The sequence below is a fragment of the Echinops telfairi genome, unplaced genomic scaffold (assembly GCF_000313985.2).
Source record: "Echinops telfairi isolate 266 unplaced genomic scaffold, ASM31398v2 ScPeMD7_2;HRSCAF=8, whole genome shotgun sequence".
NCBI classification, from domain to species: Eukaryota; Metazoa; Chordata; class Mammalia; order Afrosoricida; family Tenrecidae; genus Echinops; species Echinops telfairi.
Window position 1 is genome coordinate 76,581,181 of NW_022103898.1, and position 17,908 is coordinate 76,599,088.

General features: G+C 47.3%; 1 protein-coding gene across 1 annotated transcript in view; it reads left to right on the top strand.

Annotated features, from left to right (window-relative positions):
• The window catches only part of SDR9C7 (short chain dehydrogenase/reductase family 9C member 7), a 13,375-nt gene extending 2,259 nt beyond the window's left edge, over positions 1-11,116 (top strand). The window contains exons 2-4 of the mRNA XM_004700540.4: positions 2,799-3,057; positions 3,786-3,949; positions 10,870-11,116. Of these exons, the coding sequence (XP_004700597.1) occupies positions 2,799-3,057; positions 3,786-3,949; positions 10,870-11,087 (641 nt within the window). The 3' untranslated portion in view covers positions 11,088-11,116. The remainder of the gene's footprint in view (positions 1-2,798; positions 3,058-3,785; positions 3,950-10,869) is intronic.
• Positions 11,117-17,908: the final 6,792 nt, after the last annotated feature.

Below are 17,908 nucleotides of genomic sequence, written 5' to 3' on the forward strand. Positions count from 1 at the left end.
AGCAATTATTTTTAGAATGATGAGGGAAACAAATGTACAAAAGTGCCTGACACAATGGATGTATGTGTGGATTGTGATAAGAGTTGTACAATCCCCCAATAAAATGATTTAATTATTTTTTTTAAAAAAAAACAACAAGTGCAACAAAGAGGCTGAAAACAATACAATTTATCAGCTTACAGTTATTTGAGAATCAGAAATCTCACTGGGTTAAAATCAAGTATTAGCAGGACTGTGTTTGATTCTGAAAGTCCTAGGGGAGAATCCATTGCCTCACTTTTTCTTGCTTTCAGAGGTCTCCTAAGTCCACAGGTAGGGCAAGCCATCTGAACTTGACTACTAACCAGTAGGTTGGTGATTTGAACTTATCGGTCAGTTCCATGGAAGAAAGCTTAGTGTTCTTCCCTAAAGATTATAGCCAAGAAAATCCTATGGAGTGCCTTTCTACTCTGAGAGCCCTGGCATTGCCAACTTGATGGCAAGAGGATTGGTTTGAACTCTAGCTCTTGCTTAGGGCCCATTCCTCCATGTAAAGCCAGCAAGGTCAAGCCATGTCCCTCTAATCCTGATAGCTCGCTACTTCTTCCTGTCTGTCTCCCACGTTCACTTAGCGCTTGTAACCCTTGCGATTACAAAAAGTCAACCAGGCTAATGTAGGACAAACTCCCTAGTTTAAGGTAATTTGATGAGCTACCTTAATTCCCCTTTGCCATAAGACCTTACACATTTACAAGTTCTGGACTAGGACATTGACATCCTGAGGCCATTTTTCCTGCCTACCACACGAGGGACTGGATTTAGGGGTGGGGGTCTTACATGCTTGCTTGTTGCCCCTGAGTCTCGGGACATGATGAGTCAGCACAGTCATAGGCTGCTTTGATAACGTCTTAGTTATTTTTCGAAGAAGGAACTAAGGTCACCTTGGTACATCCTCTCTTCGAGCAGGGATGATTAGAGGTCCCAGTGGGTTCGCATTCCCTCTCCACAGACAGAGGGAACTTGAGTGGTTAGTCTTTGGATTTCAGCGGGCTTCATTCTCTCCCCTGTAAAATGAGAGTCTCCCCAACCTAATAATTATTGAGTATTGCCAGCCAGACTCCTGCAGTCTCTTAGAAAGTCAGCAAGTTGGAGACCACAGGCCTACTGGAAAGAGGAAATTGTAGCTGGTGTCTCTATCCGCAGGGCCTCAGGTGAGCGTAGAAAGTGCTCTTGTCAGAGGCCACTGTGGGGAAAGGGACGGAGCTCAACTAAATGGCTAGGTGAATGGAAGAACCAGCAGGAGCTCTGTATGTTTGTTTTTTCAGCAATGAAGCTCTTCCTCGCCTCCAAGTGGAATTTTACTTGGAAGCTCAATATATAAAGCAAGCGAAGTCAGAGCTTCTCAAAATCTCCCTCTCCTAGCAGGTTCTAGGACTCAGACTGGAAGTTCTCACACTTAGAAAACACAGACCGGAAACAACTCTTGCAGCCACACAGGAGAAGTGGCCTTCCCGTGGCTGGAGGTAGAATCGGGACTAGGACTTGTGGCTGCCCAGCCCTGAACCCCTGCAGGACTGAAGGCCATTTGTAATTGTTGTTAGGTGCCATCGAGTCGATTCTGACCCATCACAACCCCGTGCACCACAGAACGAAACACTGCCCGCCCTGCCCCGTCCTCACAACGGTTCCTGTGCCCGGGCCCAGGGCTGCAGCCACGGTGTCAACCCATCTCATTGAAGTCCTTCCTCTTTTTCGCTGCCCCTCTGCTTTACCGAGCAGGAGGTCCTTCCCCAGGTCTCTCCTAACATGTCTAAAGTATGTAAGACAAAGTCTCACCATCATTGCCTACAAGGAGCACCGTGGCCATACTTCTTCCACAGCAGACCTGCTTTGTCCTTTCAGCAGTCCTGAGGTGGGGTCACTGAGCAGCAAGTGGTACTGCTAAGAAAGCCCAGGAAGAGAGGGCTGGCCAATCGCGTGGGTAGGGGAGCCCTAAAACAATTGCAGGGTAAAGCCTAGGCCTCAAGGACCAAGGGCAGAAGGGATGAAAAGCAGAGATGGGGGGTGATAGAGGTGTGTAGTCTGCCTGTCCCAGAATGAATGATTGGATATTTGAACAAGCACACTTGTCACATGTCCTCATAATTATTTTATATAAATGGTTTAGATACTTATTTATAAATATCCTTTGTCTCCTCTCTGGCTTGGGAGCTCATTAAGGGATAGACCCTGTCTGGTTTATTTAGGTCTCGAGCACGTTCCCCTGTAATTGGCACAGAGTAGATGCATGAATGTATGCATGTGTCAATGTGTGCACGTGGATGGGTGGGTGGACAGATGGGTAGGTGGGTGAAATGATTTTGGTAAATCTTGAAATGGAATTGGTTCATTATAATTAACAAGAATAGAGAGTAGAAAGTTTTGGAGGAGGGGAAAATGCCGAACATTAATTCATAGCTATGAGAATATCTCTTATCCTGGAGATAACAGCTTAAACATTATTAACCAAATCCTGGATTGTAGCTGACAGGGTCCCAGCTAGCTGACAGATTGTGTGTGTGTGTGTGTGTGTGTGTGTGTGTGTCTGTGTGTGTGTGTGTCTGTGTCAGAACAAGGTGTCCTTTCCCGCCAAACTACCTAGCAAAAACTAACAATGAAACTGCCATAGCCTCTGTGCCAAGTCCTGATTGTTTTATCCCCGTGTAGCTGCTCGCATCGACTCTCTGTGGCCCCGAGCTGGTGAGTGGAGGGCCAGGGTCCTTTCCCATCGTCACTGTTGATCTCTGCTCTAGTTCTCCCTCCCTCTCTCTCCCCCCCAGGTCTCTGGGCTCTGGTGAACAATGCTGGAGTGGGCCTACCCAGTGGTCCCAATGAATGGCTGACCAAGGAGGACTTTGTGAAAGTGATTGATGTGAACCTGGTGGGACTGATTGAAGTGACCCTCCACATGTTGCCCATGGTCAAGAAAGCCCGGGGCAGGGTTGTCAACATGTCCAGCTCTGGGGGTCGCGTGGCTGCCATCGGTGGTGGCTACTGTGTTTCCAAGTTTGGTGTTGAGGCTTTCTCTGACAGCATCAGGTAACTGGGTCCTGGTGGCAGACCCTCTGGATAGGAGTCCTGGGCTGCGGGGATGGGGGGCAGTGTTCATCCCAGGAAGAGAGGGCTGGAGTGATCACATATGGGTAGGGGACTTCTGGAAGGATGAAGCTAAAACAATAGCAGGATGGAGTGGCAGTAGCCTTCCCCAGTGACCAAGGAAGAAGGGATGAAAAGAAGAGGTGGGTAGTGACAGAGTGGATAGTTTGCCTGTCCTGGGATGAATGAAAAACTCTCTGGACTTGTGAGAGTAGGAAGGAGAGTCCCCCACACAGAGTAGACCTGGGCCAAATGGGCGGTGCCTGTAGGGAGACCCTCACTGGAGAACATACACCTTGCACAGTCTCACTCCGTCTACGGATGTTGGATGTGGGACTGAGAGTGGAAGGAACCTGATGGGAGGCAAGCCCTTGGCCAAGATTCTCTCGCTGCCTTCCTCCTCCTCCTCCCGTTGACTTCTGCCCCTCATACACATTGTCCAGCCACTGTGGATCTGGCTTTGGAACATGCTGAACACTCAGGGAGGTCTTGTTATCATGCAGGCAAGGCCTAACCTGCCACAGGGCATGAGGCGTAGACTTCCCAGGTTCCTGGGGAGACATGTTCCTCCAGAAGTGAGAGAGGGTCCTCTAGCAGGGTTACAGGTGACCCTCCTTGATCAGTTTCTGCCATCTTGGGGCCCTGCACTGAGTCTAACCCTTCTTTTCTAGGCGTGAGCTCTACTATTTTGGCGTAAAAGTCAGCATCATAGAGCCAGGAAACTACCGGACATCCATTCTGGGCAAGGAGAAACTAGAGTCCCGCATGCAGAAGCTGTGGGGCCGGCTACCTCAGGAGACCCGGGACAGCTACGGAGAAGAGTATTTACGCATCTGTGAGTTCCTCAGGCTGGGGCGCATCTCTGAGAGGAAGGATCATGGGCTTGCTTTCGCCTCCCAGATGATGAGTCAGAGGCTGAGGGGGTGCCCAGCTAGTGGCAGCACTGGGGTTTGAGAATAGAGACCAAATGGGCAACTGCTGGGAGTAGCAGAATCATGGCTGCTGGGGGTGGGGGGAGGGTGTTGGAGAGATGCTGGCACCCGTGCCCCGAAAACTTGATGTTGTAGACCAAGCAGCTGAGAATGCGCTGAAGTGAATGTGGAGGAGCAATGAAGAACATAAATGTAGGGACCTGACTGCCTGGGTTTGAATCCAGGCACTGACATTTACCAGCCAGGAGACTTTGAACATGTTCCCTGGTCTCCCTGGGCCTCAGTTTCCTATTCTGTAAAATGGAGCTAATTGCGCCTCCGCATGGGGTTGCTAAGAGGATGAGTATCTGTGAAGCATCTTGCACCACTAAAACCCCTCGTCCTCAGGTGCATTCCGATTCATGGCCCGTGCTCCACAGGGAAGGAGATCGGCAGACCTTTCTTTCAAGGTGCCTCAGACACACACCAAGTGCTTATGAAATAAAGAGGAAAAGAGCTTCCAGACATTGCAAAGGGAGGGGCCTCCTGGCAGGGTCCCACGGGTAGCCCTGTGCGTCTCAGGTGTTTGGGAGGGTCGAGGAGGGGCATCGTAGCTATTTAATTTTCCTGCCCAAACTATGTGCTGCTCTTCCTGGCCCGTGGGAAATTGAGGAGGGGTGGCCTGAAAGTACAGTGAAGGCGACCTTGACCCAACTGTGTCTTGGAGCAGCTTCGTGTAGGGGAGAGAAGGCTCCACCCTCACCCGGGAGCATCTGATCTTGCAGCAGAGCCTAAACTGCAGAGCTCTCTCCAAGGGCCTCCAGGGAGAAGCCTCACTGGCTCTTCTGAAGTCCATGGCAGCGGCCTGTGAACTGTCCACAGAAACTGGTTCTGGAACAATTCGTTAACACCACCTTGACAGGCATCTCAACTCTCCAGTTGCTTCATGGCAACCGGGCCACCAGCCAAGAAGGTGGGGCTGGCAGGCTGTTGTCTTAGGAGTTTTCCATTGACCTACCCTTACTCCCTTTGGGTCGACCTGGCCCCGGAACAACATTCTCCAATCTGTGGTTCTCTTTTCTTTGGCTGCCGTGGATATCTCTCTAAGAGGCCATTTATCACCCTGGTTAAACTCCGAAACTAGGTTGCCTGAGTATCTATTTAAAAAAAAAAAAAAAACCAACCCCAAACCCCTCACTGCCATTGAGTTGATTCTGACTCATAGCGACCCTATAGGACAGGGTAGAACTGCCCCTATGAGAATCTGAGACTGTAATTCTTTTTTTTTTTAAGATCATTTTATTGGGGGCTCTTACAGCTCTTATAACAATCCATACATCAATTGTATCAAGCATATTTATGCATAGGTTGCCCTCATCATTTTCTAAACATTTACTTTCTATTTGAGCCCTTGGGATCAGCTTCTCTTTTTTTCTTCCTTCCCCACCCTCCCAACCTCAGGAACCCTTGATAAATTATAAATTATTGTTATTTTCATATCTCACACCATCTGCTGTCTCCCTTTCACCCATGTTCCTGTTGTTCATCCTCCTGGGGGTGAGGGGGGAATGTTACGCATTGATGATTATAATCGGTTCCCTCTTCCTTCTCTTCTTCTCACACCTTCCCCATACCCTCCTGGTATCACTACACCCATATCTGTTCCTGAGGGGGCTATCTGATATGGACTCCATGTGTTGTGAGCTCTCTCTGTACCAGTGTACATGCTCTGGTCTAGCCAGAACGGAAAGGTAGAACTGGGTCATGATAGGGGGGAGAAAGCCTCAAAGAACCAGAGGAATATTGGGTGTTTCATCAGTGCTATCCTGCACCCTGATTGACTCATCCCTTCTGTGAGGAGATGTCCAATTGTCTACAGAAGGGCTTTGGGTCTCCACTCTGACCTCTCTCATTCGCATCTGTATGGTTATTTGTTCTGGGTTTTCTGATGCCTGATACCTGATCCCCTTGACACCTCATGATCACACAGACTGTTGTGCTTCTTCCATGTGGGCTTGTTGCTTCTCTGCTAGATGGCCACTTGTTTAAAATCCAAGCCTTAAAACTAGTAAAAAATAAATAAAAAAACATTTTAAAAAAAAGAAGTCACTAATCTTGCAAAAGTCTAAAAAAAAATTCAAGCCTTTAAGACCCCAGAAGCTATATCTTCTAATAGCCAGGCACCGCCAGCTTTCTTCACCACAATTGCTTGCGCACCCATTTTGTCTTCAGGGATTGTGTCAGGAGGGTGAGCATCACAGAATGCCAGGTTGTTAGAACGAAGGGTTATTGCATTGAGGGAGGTCTTGGGCAGAGGTCCAAAGTCCATCCACTCCCTCAATGTATTACCATATAAATAAGTGTACATAGGCCAATACCTCTGTTTTATGAATTAATGTATTTTACATATGTGCACACCTATATGTATACCTCTATCCATAACTTTGCTTCCTAGGTTGTTTCTGTTTCCTTTTACCTTCCTCCTGCCCCACCATCACGCTCACCCTTCTTCTGCCTCTTAGTAATTCCTCTCAGCTAGATTGCTGTTGCTCCAACACCTCCAGGATGTGTACATCCTCCTCGTTGTTGATTTTAATTCCCTGGTTGTTCCCCTGTCTATGGCATTGTTTGCTCACCGCTCCCTTCCCCCACCTCTTTCTCCCACCTGGTCTCATTGCATTCTCCTTGAGCTTGCTTTTCATACCTATCTTATATAGGTAAGCAAAACGACAATAACAGAGACAAAACAAACGATTGAGGAAAAAGAAAAAAAATCTAGAAAATTAAAAAGTATACATCATTCCAGTCTGTCTGCTGACCTTTATGACTATCTCCTCACCAGTCCTAGAGGCTTCCAGGAACTCCCCCTCCTAGGCTGAGTCTATTTGGGGGGCTCCTCAGGGGCTCTGTGGCTTGGCTTTGCTCCTGTTGCTGATCTGTTATGTTCCCTTCTTGGCTCACCCCACCGTGGGGGGTTCAGACAAGACTCACTCCCCACTGTGAGTCCTCAGTGCTGTCCTCTCCTCTGTATGGGAGTAGAAAGCCGGTCTTTCTTCTGCAGAATGGCTGGTGGTTTCCAACGGCTGCCCTTGTGGCTCACAGCCCAGCACAGAACTACTATGTCATTTTCACAAAGAATGCCCACAGCATGACTCGGGGGTATGAGAAACATACCTGTATTTAACGGTCCACCAGTTACCGTGGAGGGGACTTCGACTCATGGCAGTACCATGTGTGTCAGGGCTCAGCTGTGCCCCACAGTGTTCCCAAGGCCATGGCCTTTTGGAAATGAGTTTCCAGGCTTCTCTTCAAAGGTGCTTCTCTGGGTGGGTTCAAGAGACTAACCTTTCAGTTAACCTTAACCATTTGCCCAAGCAGGAACTACTGATCTACCAGGAAGTGTTTTATTTTAGTGAAGTGGAGTAAAAAGCCAAGACACCCAAATCAAAAAAGCCATTCAGTCACTGAAGGCATATTTACTGAGAGCCTGCCATGTGCCAGGGGTAAAGAGTCAGAATGAACAGAACAGCCGTGGTGGTGACCGTTCACGTACAGCTTCTCACTGCCAACAAGTCGATCGGACTCATAGCGACCTGGAGATCAGTGTAAACCTGCCCCTTCTGAGTTATGAGACTAAGTCTTCATGGGAGAAGAAAGCTTCATCTTTCTCCCATGGAGCGGCTAGTGGTTTCTAACTGCTGACCTTGTGATTTGCAGCCTAACACATAATCCACTGTGCCATCAGGGCGACCCAAAAGGACAAGGTTTCCAAGAGTGCCATCCTTATGGAAGCATAGTGCCCCAGCTTCCTCCTGCAGAAACAACCGACAGACTCAATTTTACTGTCACAAAGCTCTCGCAGAAATGGCTGGCTTAGCGAGTTCTGAATGCTGAATAGGCGGTCACAAGAAAATAGGTCTTTCCCCAGAGAGGAGAACAGGAGTAGTAGTCTGGAGACCCGCTATACCATTGTCTGCTGCTGGAGACAATGCTGAGGCAGGCCAGGGGCTGTGTTCCAGCAATACCTGGTACCATGTCCATGGCTCTCGGCGATCCCATTTCTTCTCTTAGAATGCCGGTTGCATGCATTGTTAGAGAATCCAACAAGAACACCCAGCACTCAGCTCAACAAAACTTGTGATTGTCAACTGCTGTCAAGTTGGCTGCTGGTGCGATGGGTGATGCATTGGGCTGCCAACCTTGAGGTTCAAAACTACCAGCTGCCTCATGGGTGAGAGATGAGGCTTTGTACTCCCATAAAGATCTCTAGTCTCGGGAATCCACAGGGGGCAGCTGTGCTCCGTCCTATAGGGTTGCTATGAGTCAGAATTGACTCAATGGCAGCGAGCTGGCTTTTCTGTTGTGTTTGTTTTGCTGTGTCGAGTCAGCTCCCAGCTCAGGGGATTCCATCCACAACTGAACAAAGCTGTTCGGATGCTTCCTCATCCTGAACCATCCTAGGATCGATTGTCGTTGAGGCAACTGGTGTGAGCTACAGGAATTTTGTTGTCTGGTTTTCAGAAGTGGATCACCAGGCCTTTCTTCCTAGTCCAGCTCAGTCTGGACGCTCCACTGAAACCTGGCCAGCACCATGGTAACAAATCCACCTGCACTGATGGACAAGCGATGGCTGCACATGAAGTGCATTGGCTGGAAACCACGCCAGGCTCTCCCGCATGGAAGGCAAAAATCCTGTCACTGAGGCACCCGTCCACTTTTGCCATCTTGACTAAGACCAGTGTGACGTGTGAAGGCTGACGGTGAGGATGAGTATCAAAGGGGTCAGATTATAAAAGATGTTGTTGGCATCCCTAAAGAGTGTGGATCTTTAAAAATAATTTTTTTTTTAAGAAAAAAACAATTTAATGGGGGGCTCTTACAGCTCTCATCACAATTCATACATCAACCGTATCAAGCATATTTGTACATAGGTTGCCATCATTATTTTCTAAACACTTACTTTCTATGGAGCCCTTAGTATCAGTGAAGAGTATGGATCTTATCCCGAAGGCATCCGCACCCAGGGACCAAGCCCCAGAGTTCTTGGAGTGGATCTTAACTATCCTGTGCTCAGAATAGAATTGGGTTGGAAAGTGGCTCAATTAGCACCGCTTAGGAGCCCTAGTGGCACCGTGGTTGTGCATGAGGCTGCTCACTACAAGGTCAGAAAGATGCTCCCAGAACGAGTGACACCTCCACCACTCACCCTTTTAAAAGGCAGCAAGTCGGTATGACATGACACTTGATGTTTGAAAGGGAAATCTTTGGAGCCAGAATAGAATCGATGCTGTAGGTTACAAGACAGAAAAACTATAGCAGGTGGCACAGTGGGCACTCACATTTCCAATTTCTGTTCTGAAAGCATGCACTAAAATAACTTAGCAGGTAAAAAAATGTACAGTCTTGGGTAGTCACAGGGGCGGTTCCACCTATCGGGTCACTATGAGTTGGCATTGACTCGATGGCAGTGAGTTTGGTTTTTGGTTTGAGGAGCAGCATCGGCCCCTGGTCAAAGGTCTCTCCATTTCAACTCTGCCAGAAAGGCCCCCCAAATCCTCCTTTTTCTTCCTCTTTTCTCTGGAGGAAGTCCATGGTTGGTGCAAAGATTGACAGGCTTGGCTGCTAAGGGAAAGGTGGGAAGTTGGAGTCCACACAGACTTGCTTGGAAGAAAGTCTTGGCCGTCGAATTCCAAAAGCCCAGCCACTGGGCACAGTGCTGCCGTGACACACAGGAGGCCACGGCTGGTTTGGTTTGGGTTTGGTTCTTCTTGGGGAGGGGCGAGGTCAGAAGTCCAGGACCTATTCCTGGGAACCAGGACGAAGCCTGGTCCCTGATACTTCATAGACTTCATCTGGCCTAAATTCCACAATAACAAAAAGACTTTTTCCAACGTAACTAGATCCAAAGCTCATCTTCCTCACTGTCCAGGAAAGGGGCAGTACTGGATGTCCTTGTTGGATTATCTAACAACCCACTCAGATAGGAATTCTGAGTGAAGAAAACAGCCACCAAGAGCCATTAACATGGTACCAGGTATTTCTGGAATCCAATCCCTGTGCTGACTCAATGCTGTCTCCTGCAGCAGACAATGCTACACAGCAGGTCTCCAGAATGCTGCCCAGGCTCGTCTCCCTGCCCACACATTGACTGACAGGATGCCCAGTAAAAAGAGAAGCTGCATGAAGAGCTGAGTAAATCGCGAAAGAATGTGCCTCCACACCTCCCCTGTCTGGGTCCCCTCTTCCACCCAGCTGCCTAACCAGGTCCCCCCGCCCTTGACCAAGCCCAGGTCCAGCTTGCCTGGACTTGATCAGTCCTCGGGCTCTCTGGTGCTGAGAGAGTGCACATGGTCTCCATCATCTTCATCCATCCCTTGGACACTTGAGTCCCTGAGCACTGGGCTCCCTGGGAAACCCACCAACCATGGGTTTTTTAATTTTTTATTTGTTTTCTTTCTATGCTTATGCTGTTTTTGCTTGTTTATGTTGTTAAGCACATGATTTCTATCCTGTCCTCCCCCACCATCTATCCTGCTAACAATCATCTTCGTTATATCCAAAGGCAGGTATTATTTTTACCATTTTACCAACGCTACAAATTTAAGTTCAAGGTCACACAATTAACAGTTGTCGAACTGGGCACTCATCTAATGCAGTAGCAAGATTCACGGCACGCTTGTGAGATGAAGGGAGAGCGAGAAGACTGCTTAGGGAATGTGTTGCATAAGGGACAACCTAGAGGGTGGGGCAGCTCTGATCAGGGATCTGAGGGACTTCAGACAAAAGTCTCTTGTATGAAGAAGAATTCCACTTAAAACCTTTTCCCCCTGTGCCCTCCAAACAGATACTGAAAAGTTAAAAAACATCATGCAGTTGGCCGATCCAAAGATCACCGAAGTCACCAACAGCATGGAGCACGCCATTGTGTCCCGGAGCCCTCGTATCCGCTACAACCCTGGCCTGGATGCCAAGCTCCTCTACCTCCCCCTGGCTAAGCTGCCAACGCCAGTGACTGATTTCATCCTGAGCCGGTACCTTCCGAGACCAGCGGACAGCGTCTGAGCCCGGGAGCTTCCAGGGTGGTCAGTGGAGTGCAGAGGAGGGGGTGGGTGGGAAAAGGGGCTGTGGACTCACATGAGGGGGTATCCGATGTCATTGAGGCCCTGGCTGCAAAACATGCCGTGGCTGGCTGCACCCACTTCGGGAGACTTACCGGGTCACATATAACAGTAGGCAAAGCGCTCCTCCTCACCTGCCGGGGCCCTCACAGAAATCTAGGGTGGCCTTGGTAGGTGCAGAGGCCTAGACTATGTCCCCAAGGATGTCATCCAGGAAGGACGTGGCATCTGCTGCACTGCGAGCATCAAGGAACAAAAATAACCAACTGCTGTTGAATCACAAGTCCCATGTTAGCTGTCATCCACCCGGAGAAATACTGGGAGATTACCTTCTCCACAGGAGCATCTCAGCCACCTGCCTATTGGCTCTCGAAAGATGTAGTCACAGACATGCTGCCAGCTCATTCGTTTGGAGTTTGTAATAACACAGACCAGGATGGCAAGATTACATTAAGCACAGGCTTAAATTATTTTATCTCTCTTTAGATTTCTCTACTCATAGGTGATTGGGATTTACATTAAATAACGTTTATTTATTTCATCATAATTGATTAATCCACCAAATATTTATTGAATGCCTACTACATAAGCAAGCCCTGTGTAGGTGCTGGAAGATATAAAGAGGATTAAATCGTGGTCTTGGTTGTTGTGGTTTTTAATTGCTTGTTTACTTGTTTGTTTGCCTTTTTCAGCATAATGTCCACCAGCAGAACAAACATAGACAGGATAGAAATAAATCCGATTTGCGTTGCGGCTGTTCTTGTCAGTCGCTGCCTGTCCCTCACTACCTCCATGAGTGCTTTGGGATTAGAGTGTTGTGATCCACAGGGTTTTTATTGGCTATTTTTTCTTTCTTTTAAAAAAAATCATTTTATTGGGGGCTCATACAGCTCCCATCACAACCCATACATCCATCCATTGTGTCAAGCACATTTGTACATTTGCTGCCATCATCATTTTCAAAACATTTTTTTTCTACTTGAGTCCTTGGTATTGGCTCCTCGTTATTTTTTCCTCCCTCATGAACCCTTGATAATTTATAAATTATTGTTTTCTCATGTCTTACACTGTCCAATGTCTCCCTTCACTCACTTCTCTGTTGTCTATCTCCCTGGGAGGGGGTTATATGTAGATCCTTGTGATTGGTTCCCCTTTCTCCTCCCACCTTTCCCTTTCTGTGCTGGTGTCTCTACTCTCATTACTGGTCCTGAGGGGTTTATCTGTCCTGGAGTCCCTGTGTTTCCAGCTCTTATCTGTACCTGTGTACATGCTGTGGTCTAGCTGGATTTGTAAGATAGAGTTGGGGTCATGAAAGTGAGGGCGGGAGGAAGCATTAAGGAATTAGAGAAAATATGTTTCATCGGTGCTATACTGCACCCTGACTGGTTCGTCTCTTCCTTGTGACCCTTCTGTAAGGGGATGTCCAATTGTCTACAGATGGGCTTTGGGTCTTCACTCTGCTGTACCCCTCATTCACAATGAGATGGGTTTTTTTGTTCTTTGATGCCTGATACCTGATCCCATTGACACCTCATGATCACTCAGGTTGGTGTGCTTCTTCCATGTGGACCTTGTTGCTTCTCAGCTAGATGGCTGCTTGTTTATCTTCAAGCTTTTAAGACCCCATATGCTATATCATTTGATAGCCAGATACCATTAGCTTTCTTCACCACATTTGCTTATGCACCCATTTTGTCTTCAGCGATGGTGTTTGGAAGCTGAGCATCACAGAATGCCAGGTTATTAGAAAAAAGTGTTCTTGTATTGAGGGCGTACTTGAGTAGAGGCCTAATGTCTGCTACCTTAATACTTAACATCTGAATAAATTTATATTTCTCTATCGTTATTCATAAATAAATTTACATATCTACATGCCTGTATTTAGACTTCTGTAAATGTCCTTTGCCTCCTAGTTCTTTCCTCTATTGCCTTTTAATTTCCTCTTGTCCCGCTATTATGTTCAACCTTCATTCAGGTTTCAGAATTTCCTCTCAGCTACATTGCCCTTAATCAAGTCCTACCAGTCATCCTATGTCCTCCTCACCATTGATTTTAGATCACTTGTTGTTCCCTTGTCCTTGGGTTTGTTAACATCCACGTCCTTTCCCCCACCTCCCCTTCTCCTGTGTCCCCCAGGAAACATTGGTCTTGTTGATTTCTCCTCTGGATTGTTTATCCCACCTATTTTATCTAGATAGACACAAAAAACAAGACAGAGCAAAACAAAACAACAAAAAAGAAAGGTCAATCAATAATTCCAGGTCTGTTTGTTGACCTTCAGGAGTGTTTTATGGTGAGTCTGATGGGATGCCACGCCCTGGCCCTAAAGTCTATTTTTGGTATTCCCCAGGGATTTCATTGCTTTGCTCTCCTTGCTGCTCTGTTGCATGCCCTTAATGTTTCGCCCCAGTGTGGTGGGGTCATATCGGGCACAATTCCCACACTGTTTCTCCAGTGCTGTCCCCTGTAGCTCTATGGGTCAGTGAGGGACTTCATGTCTCATGATGGGGCCGGCCCTATGGTCCGTTCTGTGCATTGGCTGCTCTGGCCAGGAATATTGTCCTCAGGGCTCAGTGGGCCAAGATGTGTTCCTCTCAGTCTCCTACCCTCTTTGCTTGCTCTGGCTGTTTTTTCAGAAGTAGTTTCCCAGCCCTTTCTTCCTGGTCCCTTTTAGTTCAGCAAGTCTGGTGAAACCTGTTCAGCATCATAGCAGCACACAGGCTCCCATGAGAGTGGTGGCTGTGCATGAGTGTACTGGCCAGGAATCAAACCCTGGTCTGCTGCTTGGAATCCTACTACTGAGCCTCCACTGCCTTCAGGAGGGAGCCCGCAGGTCATCTATCCCAATTTAGCTTTACCCCATAATCACTTGAATAATTAAGACGACAAATTCCTGGTCTCCAATTCAGAAAATCTGATCCAGCAGACCTGGGATGGAGGCCTGCCATGTACCCTGGTAACAAGTATCTGGATGATTGTAATGCAGTTGGGCACCTGAGAACTCTGATTGTCATCGAAGGAGTAGCTACCTCTCAGAGGGGGAGGAAGTGAACTCCCCAGAGCCCCAGCCACTGCTGCAGCTTAATGAGCAAGCCAGGGACAGAGGCCATGTGTTCAGGGTCCCAGAACAGGTTCTTTTTAGGCCAGAAAAGAATCCATCTCAGAAATGAGTCACTTAGTCAAATCAATCATGGAGCTATGATTTTTAGAAAAGAAGCCTTCAACTTCTGCACCTCATGACATTCTGTTGAAAAAACTTTCTCAATCCTGAAAAATGGTCAATTAATAAAAATCTAAGGTGAATCACTTTTTGCTAAGATGTCTTTGCCTCTTATCTTTTCAGTATCTGACTGAACTGAACAATTTTTAATGGCATTTCAGAAAATCTGCTTCTTACTCCAGACTCTTCCCTCAGCACCCCCTTACTTCACACTGAAATTTGATCCAATTATGCTAATTACCTCAACCTGGATTCCAGGTACAAGCTAGAGCTCATCACCACTTTCTTAGATGAATGTCTTCCCTTTCTGAGTCCTGAGAAAACAAATTAGAGACAGACAGAGAAAAGAGCATCAGTTTAGTGCTGGAACCATGGGATTGGTTTGAATCCCAAGACTAGACCTTGGGATGGCCAACCCAACAGTGTGTTTGTCTGCAGAGCCATTAGACACATGCAAAATCACCACCTCACACCCACTAGGCCCTGAGAGTGGAGGCAGGAAAAGAAGGCCTGCCGGGGTACACTTACCATTTGGAGGAGCAGAGAAGAGTGTTCACACGAGGACAGATCCAGAAGAGAGGACAAGACTGAGCCACACATACCAAGTTCTTTCTCCCTATGTCAGCGAACAGATCATCACTTCTTCTATTTCTTGGGGAGTGAAGGTGGAAATAATCTTCTCCTTCATGGGAAAATTCTGCGAAAGTTAATGCACTCAGCTGCTGCCTAGACAGCTGGGGGTTCAACTCCACCCAGACACACCTCAGAAGAAAGGCCTGGTGACCTACTTCCAAAAAATCATCCATTAAGACCCTACATATTACAGTTCTTCTCTGGGGTCATCATGAGTTTGAATGGTCCCATGATAACAACTGGTTTTACAGAAGTATGAGGAATGAGGCAGTAGAATTTTCTGCACCCCTGACATCTAGAAACACTATTGTGGACACGGTGGAAGTTGACTTAGATATTGGAGAGGGGAACCGCCTCTACTATGTCAGTGTCCACCGCCCTATTATATCCTTGAGAAAAATGACATAAAGACAAGAGTTCACATCAATCATTGATGTCACCTGCCAGTATGCGGACTGTCTGAGTGAGAAGCTGAAAGAACGTCAACTGGGAAAGACAAGCATTGGGCCACAACCACTAGCAGCTGATGTCATTCTGACTCTCTGATCATGGCTGAATTTAAACCCAGCAGCAACTCCATCCCAAGGGAGAACAGAGTCCTGCAAGCCTGAGGGAGAGGTAGAGAGGAGGTGTCTCTGAGGCTCTCTGACATGGACACAGTTTCCTCCCCACCCCCACCCCTCCCCTCACCACCCCAGGCATATGGATCACTTCATAAATGGTGCCATCCACAAGACGGAGAGTCTCATTGGTTCTCATTGAACAACTCTTTTAGATAGAGCATCTGTGGTCTTAAAGGCGTGTAGTTGAACAAACGACCATCCAGCCCAGAAGCAACAAAGCCCACATGGAACAAGCACATTAGCCTGTGTGTTCATGGGGTGTCAACAGGGAAAGGTATCAGAAGTTCAAAAGCAAGCAACCAAATCAGTGTGAAGGGGTGTGGGTATAGTGGAGACCCAAAACCTACCTGTAAGATAATCAGACAGTCCCTCTCAAAATGGCCACAGAGAAGGGATGATAAATCCACGGTGTGATATAGCACTGATGAAACACATAACTTTCCTCTAGTTCTTTAATACTTCTTTCCCCTTACTATTATGGTTTTAATTTGTTTTACCTCATTAATCATGTTAGACTTGCATGTGTTTATTTGTATATTTAAGATCTTTTGACACATGAAAGACAAGTGAGGTAGTTAGTTTATTGTGCCAACCTGGCCGATAAACACATGTGGGGTTAATTGAAGGGTGGATATATAAATGGCTCAGTGAGCTTTGCCTTTCTAGTTCTCGAGTCTCTTGCCTTGTGATGGTCGGATTGGCATGCAGCTGCCTTAGCCAGTTCCCTGCTTCAGCTTGCAAGGCTGACTTCCTGCAAGACATCCCCAAGAAGAAGCCGCATGGACCCTGGGTGCAGCCCTGGGTGCTGGAGCACCCGTGTGGAGGCCTGGGTGCTGGATGCAGCCTTGAGTGCTGGAGTACCCGTGTGGAGACCACTGCCAGTGCTGAGATGCTTACACATTCACTGACTCGGTTTTCCTCCTGAAGTCGGCATCATTGCATCTGTTTTGTGACATGGAGGAGGACTTTGTGGATTGGTGTTGGACATATGGATTAATGGTTAATGTTGGACTTCTGGGCTTGGGCAGCACTGGGTTGGGATGTTTTTCTTGATGTGCACTTATCCTTTATATAAAACTCTCTCTTATACATGAGTTTCTGTGGATTTGTTTCTCTAAAGTACCCAGACTAACACACCAAGATAGATAACCCATCAGAAATAGTAACAGGAGTAATTGTTCCCTGAGGTATGGGAAGAGCCTGGAAAAGGGGGAAATAGGGAACCTATAGTATTGATGACAGTATAACCCCACTCAAAGGAATGAACAATATGTATGGCAATAAACAAATAAGGGTTACTGGGGGAGGGGTTCGTGGGGAGGGGAAAACAGGGAGCTGGTATCAAGGAGTTCAAGAAGAAAGAAAATGTTTTGAAACTGATTGTGTAACAATTGAACAATACTGCTTGGTGCGATTGAACTATGGAATATTATAGTTTCTGTAAGAGCTCCCAATAAAAGTTTAAAATACTACTACTACTAATAATAATAATGGGGGAATCAATAGAGAGGTCTGAGGGACTGGCCCCAATCCAACTATGTGGACAGCACCCCCTTTCCCCAGAAGACTTTATTCAGAGGACAGCACTGAAGCTGCAGCTCAGGGAGAGGGACATGTCTGATCAGAACACACGGGAGCAAATGAAGGGGGAGGAAGAGAGAGAGTGGAGCACATCCTGGTCCACCAAGCCTTGAGGACTATATTCCCGCTCAGAGCAACCAATACACAGAGAGGACCATAGGGCAGGCCCCACTAAAAGACACGACGTCCCTCACTGACCCATAGCACTACGGGGAACAACACTGGAGACACAGTGCAGGAATTGTGCCCGATCTGATCCCACCACACCGAGACAAAACACTAAGGGTGTGCAAGAGAACAAGAGGAGCAAAGCAAGGAAGTCCTGAGGGAATACCAAAAACAGACTTAGGGCCAGGGCATGGCACCCCATCAGACTCCACGGGCAAGTCCTCCTAAAGGTCAACAAACAGACCTTGAACTATTTACAAGCTTTTTTGTGTGTCACTTGTTTTTTGTTGTTGTTTTTTTCTTTTTTCTTGTTGCTTTGTTTTGTTCTGTCTTGTTTTTTGTGCATATTATCTCTGCAGGTCTATCTAGATAAGATAGGCTGGATAAACAAACTGGAGGAGAAAAAAAAAGGGGGACATGGGAGAGGAGGAGGCAAGGGAAAGGAAGTGGGTGTTAACAAACTCAGGGACAAGGGAACAACAAGCATCCAAAATTGATGGCAAGGAGGGTATAGGAGGCCTGGTAGGGCTTGATCAAGGG